Source organism: Podarcis muralis, chromosome 14, assembly GCF_964188315.1.
Source record: "Podarcis muralis chromosome 14, rPodMur119.hap1.1, whole genome shotgun sequence".
Classification (NCBI taxonomy): domain Eukaryota; kingdom Metazoa; phylum Chordata; class Lepidosauria; order Squamata; family Lacertidae; genus Podarcis; species Podarcis muralis.
In genome coordinates, this window is record NC_135668.1 from 36,172,031 (window position 1) to 36,192,248 (window position 20,218).

The following is a 20,218-nucleotide window of genomic DNA, read 5'->3' on the forward strand; positions in this document are numbered from 1 at the left end:
AAATAAATATTCCTTCCCTCCTCAACCCAGCACCTTCCCCTTCCCTTGCGGTTTGCCTGGTCTCAAATTTTATACTGTAAGGTGGGTGACAGTGTGTCTTAGTTTACAGAAGATGGCCCTCAGTTTGGAGTGCTGTTAGAGGACAGCTCTCCTGTCTGAAAGGCTGTCAGGTCCAACACCCACTTGAAAGATAAGTTAAAGTCATAAAAGGGAGGGGGGGTTGCAGTTGCCCACCACGAGATAGCACCTAGAGAAGGCACACTGGTCCCCCGGGGTCAGTCTTTCCCATCACGATGAGATTTGGTATGTCTGTTTAAATTACAGTAGTTATTTCTAAATTTGCATCAAATTAGCATAGTATTTGCATCAAATTAGCACATGCAAATTTTATGCAAATGTACATCCTGTTCCAGCATAAGTGGCCGCCTTAAGGACACAACAATAAACAACAACAACGAAAACAAGAAGACACTTGCTCCTCCTAATCTCAGGCGAGCAAATCCTGTGGCTCCGCTAGTTGGCCACCAGAAGGAGCAGTGAAACCACGCTTCCTTTTTCCGCTCCTGGCTTTGCAGCTTTTGAAATAGTTTCACGTGATGGCTTGTCGTGTGACCGTGCAGCAGGCTCAATATGGCGGCCTCCATAGAGCGCCTAGTGTATAGAGTAGGCGAGGGGCAGCGACCGACTGCTTTGATCGTTTTTTCTATGGTGCTGCTCCGCTGCCTTCTGGGAGTTCAGGGTCACGCCGTAGCTTGGTAAGTGCTCAAACCAGAGGAGAAGCCTTTCCACCTCTTTAGCATCCTGCGGGCGCGGGGGCGAGAGTTTCCGGCTCTCCCCCCCCCCCCCGCCGCATTTAGCTAATCTTTAGCTGTGCTTGTACGTGAAGGAAACTCAGGTGATACGAGGGCCGAAGAGATCAAATTGACAATACCCGGGCTGATGTCCCGTTGAACAAGTAACACTGCTTGCAAGTATAAAGGTAGTAGAACAAGGAGAGGATTTTGGAATAGCACCGTATTCCCCGAGTGTTTTTTTGTTTGTTTCAGGGTAGAGATTCTATATGCATACGCATACAAGTCCTTGCAGAGAACTTTTTTAATTTGGGAGAGCCTTAACAAAATGCTTTCATTCGTCTTATCCTGCCACATCAGTACTTCCCCATCTTATCACATTTGTGGATCTGGCGGCTGTGTGCAGGAAGCTCTCCAGTTTTCTCAAACATTCTTCTTTGTAACTAAATTAGTTCTGTTCTAGAACTTGGTGGTAGTTTTGTCAGGCGGAAATGGGGGAGTGAGACCTACTAGGACGGTTGCTTTTCATTTCCTCTGTTCCAGTTGCTTTAACACAGAGATTGAGTGAAGTTTTTCCAGTGGTGGAGAAAACTCTGGGCACCTTAATTTCTGGCTCTCAGGCTGCATTAAAAGACACGTGAGTGGGGGCAGTAGTTTTCTTAAATCCACTGAGTGTTCCTCCATCTTCTTACACAATGTGGGTTTCCTTAGGATCTAGTTTAGCGCAGAACTGCCTACTTACAGATGTTCAGCCCTCCAAGTGTGCTTCCTCATCCAAGCACAAGCCTGATCTTGCCTGTCACCCTTTTGATTTCTGACCTGCTTAGTGGCAGTTGTTTGCAGTCCCTTGAGTCAGAGTTTCTTCTTTGGTCAGCCCCTCCCCTGGCCTATTTAGCTCCATGTAAAATGACAGGCATGGGAAAAGAGCAAACTTAGTGTGTTTATTAAAGGTAAAGGGACCCCTGACCATTAGGTCCAGTCATGACCGACTCTGGGGTTGCAGCGCTCATCTCACTTTATTGGCCGAGGGAGCCGGCGTACAGCTTCCAGGTCATGTGGCCAGCATGACTAAGCCGCTTCTGGCGAACCAGAGCAGCGCACGGAAACGCCGTTTACCTTCCCGCTGGAGCGGTACCTATTTATCTACTTGCACTTTTTTTTTTAAAATATTTTATTGATTTTCCAACACATAATAAAGACAATACAATGCACAATACACAAACAAACAAACAAACAAACAAACAAACACATAAACATGTATAATTTCAAAACCTTCTTTTCATAAATCTTACTTCTCCGACTTCCCCATACCTCCCCTTTCTGCATCCCTATTTCAAACTTTCTTCAGCAAGTCCTCACTTAATTTAACTAATTACTCATTTTTTCCCTCCTTCTCTCTTACATAGTCGTTTACAGCTGTAATCCTCATTTTCCTGTACCCTTGACATTTTAGCACTCATTAATTTTACAACAGTTCTTAAGATACTTTTTAAATTTCTTCCAATCATTCTCCACCGTCTCTTTTCCCTGGTCGCGGATTCTGCCTGTCATCTCGGCCAGTCCCATGTAGTCAATCACCTTCGTCTGCCATTCTTCCAACGTGGGTAGTTCTTGTGTCTTCCAATACTTTGCTATAAGAACCCTTGCTGCTGTAGTAGCATACATAAAAAACGTCCTATCTCTCCTTGACACCAATTGGCCGACCATGCCCAGGAGAAAGGCCTCTGGTTTCTTATAAAAGGTACATTTAAGTACCTTCTTTATTTCATTATAAATCATTTCCCAGAAGGCCTTAATCTTCGGGCATGTCCACCAAAGGTGATAAAAAGTACCTTCAGTTTCATTACATTTCCAGCATTTATTATTGGGCAAATGATAAATTTTTGCAAGCTTGACTGGGGTCATGTACCACCTGTAAATCATTTTCATAATATTCTCTCTTAAGGCATTACATGCCGTGAACTTTATACCGGTGGTCCATAACTGTTCCCAGTCAGCAAACATAATATTATGTACTTGCACTTTAATGTGCTTTCGAACTGCTAGATTGGCAGGAGCAGGGACCAAGCAACGGGAGCTCACCCCGCCGCGGGGATTCAAACCGCCAACTTTCTGATCAGCAAGTCCTAGGCTCTGTGGTTTAACCCACAGCGCCACCCACGTCCCTTAATGTGTTTATTACCTGAGCATTAATGGAACGGCTTTTAATGGCTCATTAGAGCTGCTTGTGGTGAAATAGAGGCGTTGTCTCAGAAAGATCTTCACTCCACGTAGGTGGAGAGGTGGTGTTTCCTAATGGATACCAGTCTTATAACAGATGGCATTTCTTCCGCCCAGATATACTCCAAGTTCTAAATGCTTTCCTCAATGCATCCTATGATAATTCAAAAAAGTAATCTAGAATTTAAGATTTCACAGAATAATAACATTATGAGGCTTGCATAGTTTGGAGGTGATATCTAGCTAGCAGGAGGTCCCACTCTGCAACTTTATTTGTAACGCAATGCTTTTCAGTTAAAGGGGTAGTAACACTGAGGACACCAGCTATCAGTCCATATTTAATTATATGGGTTTTGCATTTCTTGGCCCAGCTTTGTACAGATTTATTAGAAATTTGCTCCAAATAACATTTTGGGGTCAACCTTGTATCCGACATATGTTGTAAGGAAGCAAGGTGGTGCAAACGATTTTACAGGGCAAGCTAGTGAGTCTGAACCTGTATGATTCACATTGGAAACTTGCAAAATTTCAGGAATTCATTGAACGATGACCTATTACCACCGTATCTTCCACCTCGACACGGTCCACGGCATCACCATCGGTACGTTCGGGACTGTCAAGCTCTCCGACACGGCAACACAACACATGAGTCCTGGCCTAGCAATAACAGCACTGTCTCTCCACTGACCGTCACAAGCATCTTCATCTCTGACATCCCTCCAAAGGGTCAGAATAGTCGACATGTCTATGGCCATCTCACTACAGTGAGGGACCCCCTGAGGACGTTCTCTGTGCTGGAGCCTGGTGGGCCAGGGGGCTGCCGTAAACGCAGCCGAGCAACGGTGGAAGAGACTGCCAGGCATGGCAAGTGCCTTGTGGCCCAGAACGGGGGGTACTTCAACACGAAAACTGGAGAGTGCCTTGGGAATGTTGTGAGCGACGGGCATCTCATCCAGTCCTCCGGAGGGATTCAGAATGCTAATTTTGGCATCCGGAAGGATGGCACTCTGGTCTTTGGGTAAGGGATCAGCAACTCTTCCTTTTAAACCAGGTGTGGGGAGCTGGAAATCACATAGTACCTGTCAGGCCATTGGGCCATCTAGCTTAGCATGGTCAACACTGATTGGCAGTGACTTTCTAGGATTTCTGAAATCCTAGAAAGCAGGGGAGATACCATGATCACAGACTTGGAGTTTGGAAGGGACTATGAGGGTCATGCAGTTCAACCCCCTGCAGTGCAGGAAACTTTCACCCAATGTCTGTCTCGAACCCATGACCCTGAAATTACAAGTCTCATACTCTTCCAGCTGAGCAGGTCATGGTGAACTGTGAACTTGGAAGGGACATTGGTGGCCACACTTAGCTCAACCTACTTTTCAGGGCTGGGTTTGCAGTGCAGAGTGTACTGCAGCATCCCTGATGGAGAGCCATTCAGCTTCTGCCTCATAGGAGAGCTCTACCACTTCCTGAGATAGCCTGAGCCACTGGCAATTAAAGCAGTATCATACCACAGTCAAGGCTTTCGCCAGAGGATCCTGGAAAGTGTGGTTTATTAAAGGTGCTGAGAGTGGGTCACTATTCCCATCACAGAGCTACAATTCCCAGAGAGGAATTGTCCTTAAAAAATTTTCAAATGTCTCTCCCTCCTTATAACATGGCTCCTCTGTTGTCTTTTCCAGCTACCTCTCTGAGGAGGACGTGTTGGCTAAAGACAATCCCTTTGTGCAGCTTGTGAGTGGGGTGGGTTGGCTCTTGCGAGATGGGGAGGTCTACGTGAATCAGAGTCGGGCGGTGGAATGTGACGAGACACAGGAAACAGGTAAATGTGGGGAGGGGGCCTGTTCCTTTTGTCTGCCTGATGCACTGCATGATCAGAAGGGGTGGAGGAGCGATAACAGGGGGCATGTATCGATCTGTCCATAATGGGAAGCACCCACAAGGCTTGGTAGCCACCCAAGACTGGAGAGGAACTGATGTGTCTTGCATCTTTTCCTTCAGTCCACTGCCTTTCTGTCCACCCCCCCCCATGCTTTCTGTGCTGTTGGGTGGGTGAAGAGCTATGGGATTCACTTGGTTCCTCTGGTGAGTAAGGCTTGGGCAGGGGAAGAACATTTTCCATGAAGGTCCTGGCATGACCTAGCAAGCTCTAGACCACCCCAGACTCAGCAGGCTCGAGGCCAAGGCTTTCCATGGCCCTAATGGAAAAATTAAGATATAAGATATAAGATAAGCATTAGGAAACGGTAATCAAAAAGACAAGTGGTGATTTGTGGTACTGTTTAATTGAATTTGTATGCAACAAAGAAAACCATTTTGCACCTCCTCAAACACACCAGTGACTTGTGGTTAATGGACTGCAGCTAATCGTATTAATTTTTATTTCCTTCCCAGAACCAGATATCTGGGGTTTTTTTAATGTTCTTTCATTATAATCACCATGCCCACGCTTCAGCGAAACTGAATTCTTGTATTCTCTCTTCAGATGATTCATGGCATTTATGTTTCTTGTCTGTATGCTCATGAAAATTAAATACATATGTTTATATATGGCGAAACAAAAGACCAGAGCTGTGATGGTACCCAGCTTCAAGCAGACAGTATTTAAGAAAACAAAACATGCTTACACCATTCTGCTGCAAGGAGAGGTTTTGCCCTGTGATTTGTTTTTTTAAAAAACCATCCTTGTAGCAGAGTGATTATGTTTCTCAGCTATTTGTACTCTGTCTCTCTTTCTCCCCACCCCTTTGTGGTAGGTACGTTTGACAAGTTCATCAATACTGTGTCTGCCAGGACAGCCGTGGGGCATGACAGGCAAGGACAGCTGGTGTTGGCGCACTTTGATGGGCAGACACATACAAGGGGGTAAGTCTGTGTAGTTTTTTAAGTCGTTCCTCCTAGTGGGGCAGGTGATCCATGCCTCAGATTGAGCTCTGCTTGGAGGGCCTCTTTGTCTCCTTGATGTGTTGTGGGTCAGTTTTCCTTTTTTTATTTAAGTAACAATTCGGGATAAAAGTTAAATAAGGAATCCAACTGTAGGTGCTAGCATTTAACATGTAGGTGTCTGAGGAATTTCCATCCTATGACTCAACAAAGTGTGATGAGATTTGGGCATAACACTAAGCCGTGGTTCAATAAACCTTGGTGTAGGGACACTTGGTTCTGGTTTGTTTAGCAAACTAAGGCTTAAACAATCCCAGAGGACTTAGTGTCATGTATGAACCAGGCCTGCCTAGCACCAGACAAGTATGATTCTTTAATGTATCCCGGTTTGCCCATAATGCTAAGAGGTTGGTTTGCAAACCTTAGTTTATGTTAAGCGCAGTAAACCATGGCTTACAGGCTAAGGCACCGGGGCAGGTTCAGATGATTAAATTAAACCACAGTTTAGTTAACCAGGCCTATATGAAAGAGCCTTCTTTTTTAATGACCTGAATTCACCCTCCTCTTTAAAAAAGCAGAGCCAGGTTTGGAAGGTTGGTTACTGTGGTACATGAATTCTCTCTCACATGAAAATATATGGTCGTTCCCACCAACCCAACCCCCCAAGCTGTTATCTTGTCTGTGCTACAGTAATCTCTGGCTCTTTTTTCAGGGCTGCCCTAAGACTTCTCACTGCCTGAGGCACAAAAGCCTAGCAGACAAACAGTTTAATCTTGCGTTGACACTGTTAATGTGCCAGAACATTCCACTACGCACAAGGGCCACAGGCTAGCTTGGGTGGGAACAGAGCATGCCACATGGCTCATCCAGCCCTAACACTTAACTTTCGCTCCCTGCTCTCCAGCATTTGCCTCCTTCCTCCGCCTAAGGATAGGGCCGGCCCTTGTTCTTCCTCCAATGCAAGGCATCTTCTCACAACTATCCCCTTTATCGTTTGCACAGCCTCAGCCTTTGGGATATGGCTGATTTCTTGAAGCAGCAACGCGTCGTCAATGCCATCAACTTGGACGGCGGAGGGTCTGCAACCCTGGTCTTAAATGGAACGCTTGCTAGTTACCCTTCAGATCACTGGTAGGTGCTGTCGCTGTTTGCTAAAGGGGAGCTTGACCCTATACTTGTGGACAATGCAGAAAGAGCCGCCTGCTGTCACACTTCTGGTCCTGAAGTGGTCAGGCTATGTTTGGGGGCTGAGACAGTTTTCTGTGGGTCTGCATCGGTGTCAAATGAAGTTACTACAGCTGAGAAACCTCGCTGTTTCTCCCAGCATTAAAGAAGGGCCAGGATGTGTACTAGGGCTTAGCCTGGCTGTTGTTGTTTTTCATTTGGTGCAATCAGTATTTCTTTCTCCCCAGTGAACATTACCCCATGTGGCGCTGCCCTCGGCAGGTTTCGACTATCCTGTGTGTCCATGAACCTGTCTGCCAGCCTCCGGACTGCAACGGGCATGGGCACTGCATCCTTGGGGAATGCCAGTGCAACGGAGCTCTCTGGAGAGGACCAGCATGCGATGTCTTGGACTGCGGCCCTTCCAACTGCACCCTGCATGGAATCTGTACAGAAGGCAAGGCCGCATAGGCTGGGGGAGAGGTGTGAGCATGTGCGTCAGGTAGAACAGGTGCCTGGCCTCCAAGTCAGGGCTGCCTATAGAGATGGGGCTCTCGAAAGCACATCACTAGTAGCAAGTAAAAGGTAAAGGGACCCCTGACCATTAGGTCCAGTCGTGGCCGACTCTGGGGTTGCAGCGCTCATCTCGCTTTATTGGCCGAGGAAGTCGGCGTACAGCTTCCAGGTCATGTGGCCAGCATGACTAAGCTGCTTCTGGCAAACCAGAGCAGCACACGGAAACGCCGTTTACCTTCCCGCCAGAGTGGTACCTATTTATCTACTTGCACTTTGACGTGCTTTTGAACTGCTAGGTTGGCAGGAGCAGGGACCGAGCAACGGGAGCTCACCCCGTCATGGGGATTCGAACCGCCGACCTTCTGATCGGCAAGTCCTAGGCTCTGTGGTTTAACCCACAGCTCCACCCGCGTCCCTACAGCGCCCTTGATTTGGAGGCTGCCTATAGAATTAGGGTTCTAGAAAGCACATTGTTATTAACAAGTGGGACTCCTGCCTAGACTGCTTCTGGCCAAATTGGGGGTTTTAAAAACCCTTGGATATATAGCAGGGGATGCTTTTTCCACGCCTCTTTTTCTTTTGGTTAAAGGCAGCCTTGGACTAACCTGTTCTGATTTGTTAGGATGCTGGCTCTACCATTGGGCAGAGTGAGGCAACTTCTTGGTATCCAGCATAGGAGCAGTGGTGGCAGTTTCCCACCTACTCCTCCTGAATCCCCCATCTTGGAGGACAGAGCTGTGTTTGCTCCCCAGGCTCCCCCTCGCCCCCTAAACTGGCCTTTGGCTTTTAACTCTCTGTTTCCTTTTTGTGTTGGTTCTGTCTGCTTGTTTTTAAACAGAACTGTCTTTTAGACTTGTTAATGCTGTTTTAATGTATTTACGTGTTTGTTACTTTCTTCAAATATTTTCAGTTGCTTTGAGTTGTCACTGAAAAATAAGGTGACTAATTTAATAATAATATTCCCCAAATGTCTTCTGTTTCCCCTTGGCCATGGCTTATCTGAAAATCCCACGTTCTGTCCTTTGCCGGCACTGGTGTCTCTATTCCCAGTTGTGCCACAACTTACCTCTCTGTGCCCATGAACTCACTGCTCCAAAATCACATCCATCTCTTCTTTCCCCTTTATTGCAGAGGGATGTCTTTGTGATGCTGGCTGGAAGAGCCCCAACTGCAGTGAAGGTAGCTGGATTTCCTCCCTAACAATCCTTCCTTTGTAGAGTTGTGTGTTTGTGTGAATATTTATTTATTGCATCAGTTTGTAACTTGGGAAACCAATTGCAAAAGTTAGGGCAGCGTTTGCCAACCTAGTGCCCTCCAGTGGTCTTGGACCGCAAGTTCCATCGGCCCCAGCCATCATGGGACAGAGTATAAACTCAAACAAAACAAAACAAACTTTTCACCCTTTGGCCAAATAATAAGCTGAATTGTTACAGTCCTTGAAAATACGCTGCAGTTGATTGAACTGGCAGTAGCTGTTTTTCTCCAGTTTTATTGATTTTATTGCCTTGTTCTTCTTTTATTGCTTTACTTTGTGTTCCTTGCTCCAAGCATTGTTTGGTCAGGATAGAAATTAACTACAGTAGATATATATTTCCAGGGCAACTTACATTGTGATTGACTTTTCTGTTTTGACATTGCTACATGTATCTGGGGGGGGGGAGGCACTTTTGGTGGCCTGCATTGTGGCCACCAAATGCTGAGTTTTTTTATTATTATTGTGATTTATTCCAAAAGAAGGACGAGCTTATGCAAACTGCAGAAACAACATGGGCTGCATTTTCTGTCCTGGGACAGATGTAGGGGATGGAGAGATCTACAGCTGCCCCCTTATCCAGCTTACTCATGTCCATGCAAGGTCCTTACCATCTGTGTCACCAGGCTAGTGCTTAAATGCAAGGTTGGAATAACTGTGTGTGTGACCCTTCGTAGCAGGGAAAGCCAGCAGGTGTTCTCTGGCTGTTCTTGTTGTTGGACTCCAGATCCCATCAGCCCCAGCAAGTGCGGCTTGTGGCAAGGCATGATGGGAGCTGTAGTCTAGCAACATTTGGAGGCTGCCATGTTGGCCATCCCTGCTTTACAAGGGAGGGGAGCAGCTCACTGGTAGAACATGTGCTTGGAATGCAGAAGGGTCCCAGGTTCAATCCTTGCATTGTATCAATTGTCGGTATATAAATACATCTATAAATAAAAAATCCTGGCGTCTGTGGGGAAGGCTGGGCAAGTCGGCCATTCTGAAAGCATGGAAGCTGCTGCCAATCAGTGCAGACAGTACTGAGCCAATTGAACAAATAGTCTGCTTTGGTATAATTCAGTTATATTGGGGCTTCTCTTGCTCTTGACCTGGAAGCTGCAGGCAATGCAGAGAATGCTGCTGCACAGCTGCCCATGGGACTGACACCCCACCAGCATATAGCACCTCTGCTCAAAGATCTGCACTGGCTTCCTACCAGGCCAAGTTCAATTAGTTTCTTACTGTTAGTATATAAAGCCCTTAACAGCTTGGGAGCAGTTTACCTGCGAGACTGCTTTGCCCTATATAAGCCCACTTGACTGCTCTGAACTGGCCCGGTTAAAAGTGCCACATAGTATTTGTTCAGCATTTGTAAGAAATCAGCGTTTTAGCATGGCAGAACCTTCACTTTGGCTCGCACTATTGACATCCGGCAGAGTACTTACAGCGAAGGCACCTTTCTGGCGCCTACTAAAAACATTTTTGTTTAGACAAGCCTACCCACACCTGTGGAATGCTGGCATGTGTATTCATTAGGCTTTTAGCTTATTTCTGAAGGTTTTTAATTGGTTTTTAACTGATAATTTTATTGCTTTATTCTTTTTTTGTAAAGGATTTAAGGTTGTTTTCTTTTTGTAGGATGAAGCGCTGTATATAATTTTTGCAAAGCAAATAAACAGTAAATATATATTCCTCGCCACCCAAAGTCCTGATGGTGTTTTGCATGTGGTCTCCTCCCTCCCTCTGTCTCTTCTGCCATAGCCTGTGCTCCTGGTTCCTATGGCGACGGCTGCCTTCAGACGTGCCTCTGCCTCAATGGTGGTGCCTGTGACCCTGTCCACGGAACTTGCAATTGCTCAGCTGGCTACCAAGGCACGCATTGCGAAGAAGGTGAGAGATTTGTTTATTTTAACTTGGCTGTGGTGATAACGTATTTGCTCTACTCCCTTCTTGCTGAGTTAAAGCTTGCTGGTTAAAACAGCACTGTCTGCACCTGGTACTTGTGTCTGTCACTGCTCCCCTCCCAGCCTTTATAATTCCTTAACGTGCTGTGGGGAGGCATGCTTTGGGCTCCAAAGAAATTGGGACAGCCGGAAGACAGGGTATAAGCAGCGAAGAAATGGGCGAGTTAGCTGACAGGAGAGGCTCAGTGGAGCCAGCTAGTGGATGAAGAATGTCCAACCTTTCCACATCTTCTTTGTTTGCATCACAGACTCTACACACAGTGCACTGTTAAACTGTGGAACTCACTGCCACTGGAGGCAGTGAGGACCACCAACATGAATGGATTGGACAAATTCATGGTTATTAGCCCCAATGGCTCTGTTCTGCTTCCACAGTCGGGGTATTCATGCTTCTGAATACCAGGTGCCAGAAACCACAGGAGAAGAGAGTGCTCTTGCACACACATCCTGTTTTCTGGTTTCCCCACAGGTATCTGGTTAGCCTCTGTAAGAACAGCTTGTTCTGGGCAAAGGCAGAAGGGCTTTGCAAGCCTTGGCAATCAGCTGCTCATCCGTGCCTGAAAACCCTGCTGTAAGACAGAGAGCCAGGCCTGATTCTGACATGTGTTTCTCTGGCCTGCTTGCTGTTGTGTAACCCCCAACGTGTCTTCCCTGTGATTGTTTTCTCAGTCTGCCCCAGCGGACGGTACGGGCCAAACTGCCAGGATGCCTGTCCCTGCCCAAACCAGCGTCCTTGTGATCGGAAGACGGGCAGTTGCAACGTTTCTGCTGAATGCCCCCTGCCTGACGACGTAGTCACAGGTAGGTGACTCAGGGGCCTCGTGACTCAGGAGGAGCTTTTTTTCCGGAAGGTTTGGCCCTTGGCCTTTTTGCTTCCTGTTTAAAAGGGTCCTGGAAAGATAGGAAGAGGCCTTATTTTGACTCTGGCTCATTGGCCCACCAATCTCAGTATTGTCTTCCCTGACTGCCAGCTGCTCTCCAGGACTTTGGGCAGGGATCTCTCTCATGTTGTGCTGACTAAAAATCAGCCCTCCTGCCAGGGAAATATCTCCTCACTCATACATATATATGAAGCAAAGCTTTAATAGTAGAAAAGTGTAACATGCTGACTGAGAGAAACAAAACATATTGAGGCAAGTGACAGGTAGCCTTTTTTAAACAGACAACCTGAAGAAAGGGGCCAATTCTAAAGTACAGCATAAAAGCCCTGCTCATTAGAGGCCAGGTATTCTATTGATCAAATTAGGCCTCAGTGCTTTTCCTACATCTTAGCCCAGGCATAGGCAACCTTGGCCCTCCAAATGTTTTGAGACTACAATTCCCATCATCCTTGACCACTGGTCCTGTTAGCTAGGGATCATGGGAGTTGTAGTCCCAAAACATCTGGAGGTCCGAGGTTGCCTTTGCCTGTCTTATAGCCCTACCTGGAGATGCTGGAGGTTGAACCTGGAAGCTTCTGCATGTGAGGCTGTTGCTCTGCCTCAGCCATGTGGTTCTTCCCTGTGGTGTTATACCTGGGACAGCTCTTTCTCTCCCTCACACCCCGGAGGGCTGCTGCCAGTCAGAATAGCGGTACCGTGCTGAATAGGCCCAAGAGATTTGATGGCTTCATATATCCCAGCTACCCTCTTCTTGGTCTACATTCCAGAGTGCCTGTGGATTTTGGGGTAGCTTTCTAGTGGTGCAACGTACAAGGGAAGACGACGGATCAAAAAGCTGTAAGAAAGGGGAAATGGGACGATTCCACTGTATAGAAAAGTGGGGTGGGAAGCGGACTTTATTCCTGGTGCGTTTCAGGGGTGCCTCTTTCCCAAGGAGTGTAAACACTGTAAACAGGCTTTGAGCCAGGTGAAGTGAAGACCTGCTTGAGTCCCATTGGAAATCTCGTCAATTTCAAGGGTGCTTAAGCTCCAGTTGCATTGGAACCAAAGTTACTATGTCTTGATCTTTGAATGCTTGCTGAAGTTGAGCAGATTACAAATGGATCGAGTCTGATGGAATGTATGGATTCTTTGAGAAGGAATTCCTTGAAACAAGTTAGGGCACTAGGGGCGTTGTCTCTTTTTTGTCGCCACCCCACCCCCTTACACAGTTGTCATCTGCCTTTGTCTTGAACAAACTGTCCTGCCCATCCCTTTCAGGACAGCAAGAGAAATCTAGACTCTTGATCTGACGCGACAATTAAGCCTTCATGGATCCGTTCCAGTCTATTTGCTGCATTGGAGATTTGCCTTGTCCTTCGTGCTTGGCAATTAAGCATCTAAATGCATCTCTCTCTCCCTCTTGCAGGGCAGTGCTTGCTGAAGGCCGATGAGAAAGGTGCACTCCTTGGGTTTACAATGTAAGTTGTGTGCTTTGTGTTTTTGTAGTGTGGTTGTGTGTTGTAATATTTTCCAGCCTCCTGTAATAGAGCTGGTCGCAGAGTCCTAGTCTACAAGGCCCCATCCACCTCTGCATAGTCCAGCCCCTTGCCCAGTGCAGGCAGTATAGATCACCCCCAATAGACGGTTGTCCATCCTTATCAGGACACAACAAGGGGTCTGCTGCATCAGGCCAGTGGCCCATCTAGACCAGCATCCTGGTCTCACGGTGGCCAACCTGATGCCTACAGGAAGGCTGCAAGCAGGAGCTGAGCACTCTGCACCTGCAAAACCCAGAAAGTGGTATTCAGAAACATTACTCTGGAGGCGGAGCATAGCCACGGCAGCTGGTAGCCTTTGTTAGCCTTTCCCTCCATGAATTTGTCCCATTCTCTTTGAAAGCTATCAAAGTTGTTGGCCATCGTTGCCTCCCACCGGAGCAAATTCCATAGTTTTGACTATGCAGTGTGTGCCTCCGCTTTGAAGAATCTGCATCATGGGAGATGCTCACCACGACTCTAGGGAATCGGTCCCATCCTCCATCTGGCCTTGCCATCAGGAAGCTGCTTCTAATGTTCAAGCGCAGTCTCTCCTCCTGCAGCCGAAGGCTATTAGTTCTAGCCTCGTCTGCTGGGACAAGTCTATTCTAGCAAAGTGATTACAAGGATGAAATGGGAATCTCTTGACTTCTATTGTCAGTTCGCAAGCTGGTGTGTTAAGGCACTGTAAACATGCTGATTATTATTTTCATCGGTTAACATTATTAATAGTATTTTTATTTTGCTTTTTTTACAGTAAGGGATGGTTTATAGGAGTCTTATCTGTGCTGCTTCTGGTTAGCGCCGGGTTCAACATAAAGCACTTTTGCTGCAGCAGCTCCACAGGCCGGCAGAACTATAACGATTACTTCTCCAGGCGTCCCAACAGTTCCCACTATGAACTATTAGGGAAATCAAACAGTTTTCCACTTGCAGGAGGAGAGAATGAAGACTACACAGAAGACACAGAGACCTAACACAGACGCCTGTGATCCTTTGATGTGAGAACCAGCAGGAGGCCCCATCCATCACTCTTGTGTGACGACACACTGTAGCGGAACCTTCCAGAAGGAACTAGTGACTTCCACGTAGAACTTGACTACTGCTCCTCTCATTGGCCTCGGCTAAGGGCAACGGACCTTTTCCCAGTCCAAGGCCCCATATTCCCATCTGGAAACCCTTGCTGATAACAGGTGGATATAGCCAAAGTGCAAAGTGGGGCTGTTTAAAAGCCTTCTTGCAAACACCCCTGTGCTGTTTTGCAGAGGCTGCTGCCTTCCTCTCTTTCCCATGCCCCCTTGACATCCCGGATCCAGCCAAAGCCTGTATGCCTCTGCCTCAATCCCAATTGGTTTGGGATCCAGGCTTGGGCCGGATCCAGGGCTGTCAAGGGGCAGGAGAAGATTCTGGGTACATCCTTACTAATTTCTTTAAGTGGTGGTTGCAGCTGTTGCTGGGAAGACTAATGGGCTGCTTCAAAAATAATGTTAAACCCTAGTTAAAATTAACTGGCTTGATGCAAATGAGCAGTGTGCTGGTTCACAGTGCTCATTACTTGTATTGCTCCAGTCTGTCCCATGCTGGGGGGAGACGTACCAGAGCCTGGTTCAGCATCACATGTTGAGAAAGTGCTAAAAGAATTAATAATGAGAAGGGCTTCACTGTGAGGAATTTTACTTCCAACTCTGGTTATCAGAGTGCTTGACTCTTAACGCCTTAAGTATGATGGCCTAAGTTAGGCCTATAGCATACGATCTTATGACAAGTTTTTTAGTAATATATTTTGTAAGATGTAGCTGCGGGTGGGGTTGCCTGCCGGTAATTTATTTTAAAGCAGAAATTAAGCCTGTCTCGGCCTGAATACATAAACCACTTTTTCTTTCTGTTGCACTTTGCCTCTTCCTTCATAATGCCAGGGGTCTTTGGCAGTCCATGTGAAATGTTGTGCCATATTTTAAATTGTGTGTTTTGTTAGCTTCAAAAGTTGAACAATTATTGCAGCAACCATCCATGTTTGGTGCAGGGATATACTTTTTATACAATAAAGTGATATTTTTTCCTCTTGAGTTATGAATGTTGTCCTTTGACTACAGTGGTGCCTCGCAAGACGAAAAGAATCCGTTCCACGATTCTCTTCGTCTAGCGGTTTTTTCGTCTTGCGAAGCAACCCTATTAGCGGCTAAGCGGATTAGCGCTATTAGCGGTTTAGCGGCTATTAAAGGCTTAGCGGCTTAGCGGCTAAAAGGCTATTAGCGGCTTAGCGGCTTAGAAAAAGGGGGGGGGGAGCAAAAAAAAATCGCAAGACTAGCAAGACTTGCGAAACAAGCCCATAGGGAAAATCGTCTTGCGAAGCAACTCAAAAACGGAAAACCCTTTCGTCTAGCGGGTTTTCCGTCTTGCGAGGCATTCGTCTTGCGGGGCACCACTGTAGCTGCAAGAGGGTGCCAAGACCTGACATTGTTTCCAGATGGATAGTGACAAGAGTCTCGTCCATTTTTACATGGTCCCCAGATACCTTAAAGCCTACATACAAAATTGGAACTCTACAAAGGTTCCAATGCACAAAAATACTACTTTATTTTAGATCAAAAATTAAAAAACACATCTTACTAAAAACTTCCATCTTACTATAAATTACAAACCAAAACTCTAGCAATGTAGTTTTGTGTTAAGGCCACATTTGAGATACAGTAGTGGAAATATTAATTGTTTCACTGCCTGGCTTTATGAGCAATTCCATTTCTATCAGCTTTGCACCTCAGAAGCAAACTATTGCCCAATCATCTGTGCATTCTAAAAAACACAAACATTTGCAAAATCTGAATTAAAAAAAACACTCTAGAACATCCCTGATAATACTCCTTAAAAATATTTTTCTTTCTGAAAAAAGAAAGGCAAATTTGTGCTCATAAAGTTTCCACTCAGTGTTTTTCCTTATCATGGTCATGGCTGATTTTTGTGTGTGACTTTATATGTTTTGCCACTGTATTTGCTGAGAGAATACAGCAAACTGCTGCAGTGTGTGTGTGTGTGTGTGTGTGTGTGTGTGTGTGTGTGTGATCCCTTCTGGTTCTCATACAGTCAACAGAAAACTTAGTAAAGAGAACCATAAAATCAAAATTTAGTATTGGGACAGATGAGCAAAGAATAATGAACCCATTTTGGTCTCTCTCTCTTTTTTTGGGGGGGGGGAGAGGGAGTAATGTTCAATGTGTACACATTCTTAATGCTAAGAATCAAGAAACTCATCCTAATCCATATGTACAGCAAAATCGCATTTTATACACATTTAACTTGCGTGATTTGAACCTTACGCAGTTGAAAACCAGCCAGTTGAAATCAGACAAGTTGCTTGCACCCATGATGGGAGAGCTTAAAAGCTCCTTTTGCATAAGGTTTTCCTGGCCCAGAAAGAGCTTTTAAGCTCTCATACTTGCTTACTGGGTTCTGGGAAGTTCTTGTGGGCGAGTGGTTTGAGTATATGCGTTTTTGCGTATATGCGCCAGCCCCAGACCTTTACCCCTGTGCAGGACGCAATCGTACTGTAATACATAACAAGTTATAGTTGGGTATAACGAGCTCAACTAATATATAGTAAAAAAAGAGAACGAGATCATCTCTTCGTCAGCATTTCAAAAGTGACATTCTGGAAGAGTATCTAAATGACCACCGCTGCTCTTCATGAGGGGCTGGGCTATTTCTGAGTGACCACTGCCCATCCTTCAACCTCAAGGGGATCAAGGAAGTGTGAAAATGCTGGTGTGTTGGAGCCTGATCCTGAGCAGCTTAGGTCACCCAGTCCTAGAACCTTCCCATTCAGAAAATGTGGATGAGGATATGCCCTGCTTGCTTGAGAAGTGGCTGTTATCAGATCCCTGCATTGATGCCCACTGCATCCAACAGGAAAGAGGGCAACAGACACCCCCCATAAAATCCAGGCATCAACCTACAGCCTGCCTGTCCCAAATTTCAGGAGCTCTGATCAAGCTAGCTGTCCTACCATGGTGAAAAAGGAGATAAGACAGCCAGAACGTAGGAAGGAAAGGAGGACTCCTTCCTGCCCTCCATCCCAATATGAAGAAGAGGGGGGTGACTGACAGTAAGGGGCTTGTATGCCTAAATGGAGGAGAAGCACATGTGGAAGAGGTGGGTGGTGTTGGCGTTTTGACTCCCAATCCCTGCAGGCTCTGGCTAATTGCCACTGACCATTTTCACTTCCTGGAATGTCAAATGGAGATCATGGAATGGTCCTGCCTGGGTCCAATAGGAATGGTCCAATGGGGACAGCTGTGCAGCTCCTGGGCATTATTGGTTGCTGAACTCAGAAACAGGAGGCTGGAGCTGATGCACAGCATCGGGATTCAGGGCAACCCTGAGGTAGCAACCATGTTTGCATCCGACTCAACTGGTGATGGAAACTGCTTTCTGTGTTCCTCTGCTGTGGACCTCCCACACCAGGATCTCATTATAGGAAGCTGTGAAGAGGCGTTTCCCAGAAGGGGTAAACCGGCAAAGGCACACAGCATCATCGTGGCCCAGGTAGTCTCTCTCGGCCTTCTTTGGGTGCTCGATCAGCCTCAACATGCGCTCTGTAGGGCAGACAAAGCCACAGGCTAAGAAAACATCCTTTTATAAATCAAGGATAGTGCCATTCTGCATTTGAGGGATGTGCACATGTGTAAAAATCATCTGCCCAAGAATCTCAGCCAGGGTTGGCGTCAGGATTTTCGAGTTCCCCAGACAATAAATCATCAGGGTGCCCTGCCCTCGGGGTGGGGGGCAGAGACATTAATAAAGAGCACCCAGGAATCTTCTGACCAGATGACTCATGCAAGTGAGGCTACATTGCTCTGAAGGTTTTTTTTACCAGCCATATGAAATTAGTCATTGCTTTGTTTGTCACCTGAGGGCAATAACAGAACAGGTTTTAAAAGTAAAAAAGCAAAGGGAATGCAGTGTCCGAGTTGGAAAGTTTTGCTAGCTTCCTTGGACCTCCTTGGTGGGCTCCCTGTGGGCTTTTAGGCAAAGCCGACTGCCCTACTTTCTGCTCCCTGAAGGTGAGAATGATCTCAAGTTTCTAGACTTAGCCACTACGAATGTATGCTCAAAAGCATGAGACTAACACTTAGCACCAATGAAGTCTCCTGCAAGTCCATCCCTATGCACAACTGGATGGCTTTAAAAACGGATTAGACAAATTCATGGAGTGTAAGGCTATCAGTGGCTACCAGCCATGATGACCATGTTCTACCTCCACTCTGAGTACCCAGGACTCATAAGTGGGGAGAGTGCTGCTGCACTCAGGTCCTGTTTGTGGACTGCCCATGGGCACCTGGTAGGCTCCTGTGAGAACAGGATGCAGGACTAGATGGGTCACTGGCCTGATAAAGCAGGAATCTTCTTACGTTCTCATAGGTGCCCCACCTGTCTGATAGGCGATAACACTTCTGCGGGGCACTGGAAACACAAAAGGGGAATGCTCCGTGCTAGAGAATCTGCCTTGCATGCAGGAAGTCCCAGGTTCATTCCCTAGCATCTCTAGGTAGGACAGGGAGAAACTCCCAGTCTGAAAACTTAAGAGTGCTGCTACCAGTCAGTGTAGACAACACTGAGCTAGATGAACCAACGGTCTGACTCAGCATAAGGAAGCTTCCTATGTTCAGTGCTGTATTTCCAATGCAGGCGGCAACTACACCACCCTTGACAGCCATCCAGCTTCAACTTAACTACTTTCATCACAGGAGAGCCCATCACCTTCTGAGGCAGCCTGAAGTGCCATAGATATTTAAGTAGAGCATATAGAGGTCCCAGGCTCAGTCCCTGGCAGCTTCTCCAGGTAGGACAGGGGGGAAACCTCTACCTGAAACGCTGAAGAGCTGCTGCCAGTCAGTGTAGCAATACTGAGCAAGATGGACAAATGACCTGACTCCATGTGAGGCTGTCTCCTATGTTCCTATGCAAGGTTACTTGGCTCGTTCCATATACAGGACTGCCTTCCCAGGGGTCTTCGGACACTACCCCCACCTGCCCATTGGGGTCTTCTGAATACCCACCACTGAAGCCAACGGCTATAATGCAGGCAGCAGGAGACAAGCTTAGCGACGTGGCAAAGTACGGCAAGGAAATCTTCTCTATGACCTGCACACAAGCGAGAGGAAAAGTCCCAAAGTGTTAGAATCTATTGCAAAATGAAGAGGAGGTGTTATTTTTGCAGTGTGGAAAAGGCTGCTTATTTTTCATCCCAATACACACCAGGAAGGCATAGGAGGAGAAACTTCTCCCTGCAGGCATTTTTGAACAGAAAAATGTCCAAATGAACAAAGGAATGCACCCTCTGTATGTGTGGGCTTGCAATAAATGTTGCAATCTGCTCTAAGATGCAATCGGATTAATGTGCAACTAGCAATTGCAACATCTTACAGAGGGCACAAAGGGTGGAACCCATTAGGCTGGGCAATTTGACTCTGCAAAACAGAAGAAGCCATCACTTCTGCAGGAAAATCTTAGGCATTTGAGAAAAAGCAAAAGGAAAGAAAAAGGGTGGGGAGAGAGTCAACCCCCCAGATATAAGTTGAGTGGTCTATTGAGAAAATGGAGCAATCCATGGGTTTCTCTGTCCCTCTCCATTTCAGCTTCAGTTGGGGCATCCAATCCTGCTCAAGTCTGGGGGTGGGGGGAGAGGCTCCAAATTTATACAAAGTTATACAAAGTTATACAGCGTCCAAATCTGTTGAACTGCAGTGACCTGTTACATCTCGACTTGCTTGGCGCTGCTTTGCTTTACAGTCAAACTCTATGAGCTAAACAGAACAAGGAGAAGCTCCCTGTAACATTTCTGGTGCTAGGGCATGTGGCATTTTTGAGACTAAAGGCAGGGGGCTACAAGTCTCCATGCTTCTCCCACAAAGGAGAAGGGTCATGGCTCAGTGGCAGATCATCTGTTTTACACATGGAAGGTTCAAAATTCAATCCTTGGTATCCCCAGGAAGGACTGGGAGAGACTCCTGCCTGAAAGCTTGGTAAGTCACTGCCAGTCAGTGTAGACAGTAATGGA

At 46.5% G+C, this 20,218-nt stretch overlaps 2 protein-coding genes across 4 annotated transcripts in view; one reads left to right on the forward strand and one right to left on the reverse strand.

Moving 5' to 3' along the window:
* Window positions 1-501: 501 nt before the first annotated feature.
* NAGPA (N-acetylglucosamine-1-phosphodiester alpha-N-acetylglucosaminidase) lies at window positions 502-15,230 on the forward strand. Its single transcript, XM_028706408.2, has 11 exons — window positions 502-755; window positions 3,544-4,029; window positions 4,691-4,830; window positions 5,765-5,873; window positions 6,894-7,022; window positions 7,304-7,512; window positions 8,703-8,750; window positions 10,564-10,692; window positions 11,436-11,567; window positions 13,056-13,107; window positions 13,922-15,230. The coding sequence occupies exons 1-11, from the start codon at window positions 631-633 to the stop codon at window positions 14,139-14,141; spliced, it is 1,779 nt and encodes a 592-aa protein (XP_028562241.2). The 5' UTR covers window positions 502-630; the 3' UTR covers window positions 14,142-15,230.
* Window positions 15,231-15,716: 486 nt separating this feature from the next.
* Window positions 15,717-20,218, reverse strand: part of WDR90 (WD repeat domain 90) — a 45,691-nt gene continuing 41,189 nt past the window's right edge. For 2 of the 3 annotated variants that reach the window (XM_028705335.2, XM_077918381.1), the window contains 2 exons: window positions 19,218-19,302; window positions 15,717-17,753 (listed from right to left, as the gene is read on the reverse strand). In XM_028705335.2, coding sequence (XP_028561168.2) covers window positions 17,566-17,753; window positions 19,218-19,302 — 273 coding nt within the window. In that variant the 3' untranslated portion in view covers window positions 15,717-17,565. The remainder of the gene's footprint in view (window positions 17,754-19,217; window positions 19,303-20,218) is intronic. The other variant, XM_077918380.1, reaches the window with a different exon arrangement.

Bases quoted from the DNA above. Each gene is read 5' to 3' on its own strand.
- NAGPA (XM_028706408.2), top strand. From the start codon at position 631: ATGGCGGCCTCCATAGAGCGCCTAGTGTATAGAGTAGGCGAGGGGCAG. The intron at 7,023-7,303 runs GTAGGTGCTGTC...CTTTCTCCCCAG, and splicing joins AGTTACCCTTCAGATCACTG to TGAACATTACCCCATGTGGC. The intron at 8,751-10,563 runs GTAGCTGGATTT...CTTCTGCCATAG, and splicing joins GAGCCCCAACTGCAGTGAAG to CCTGTGCTCCTGGTTCCTAT.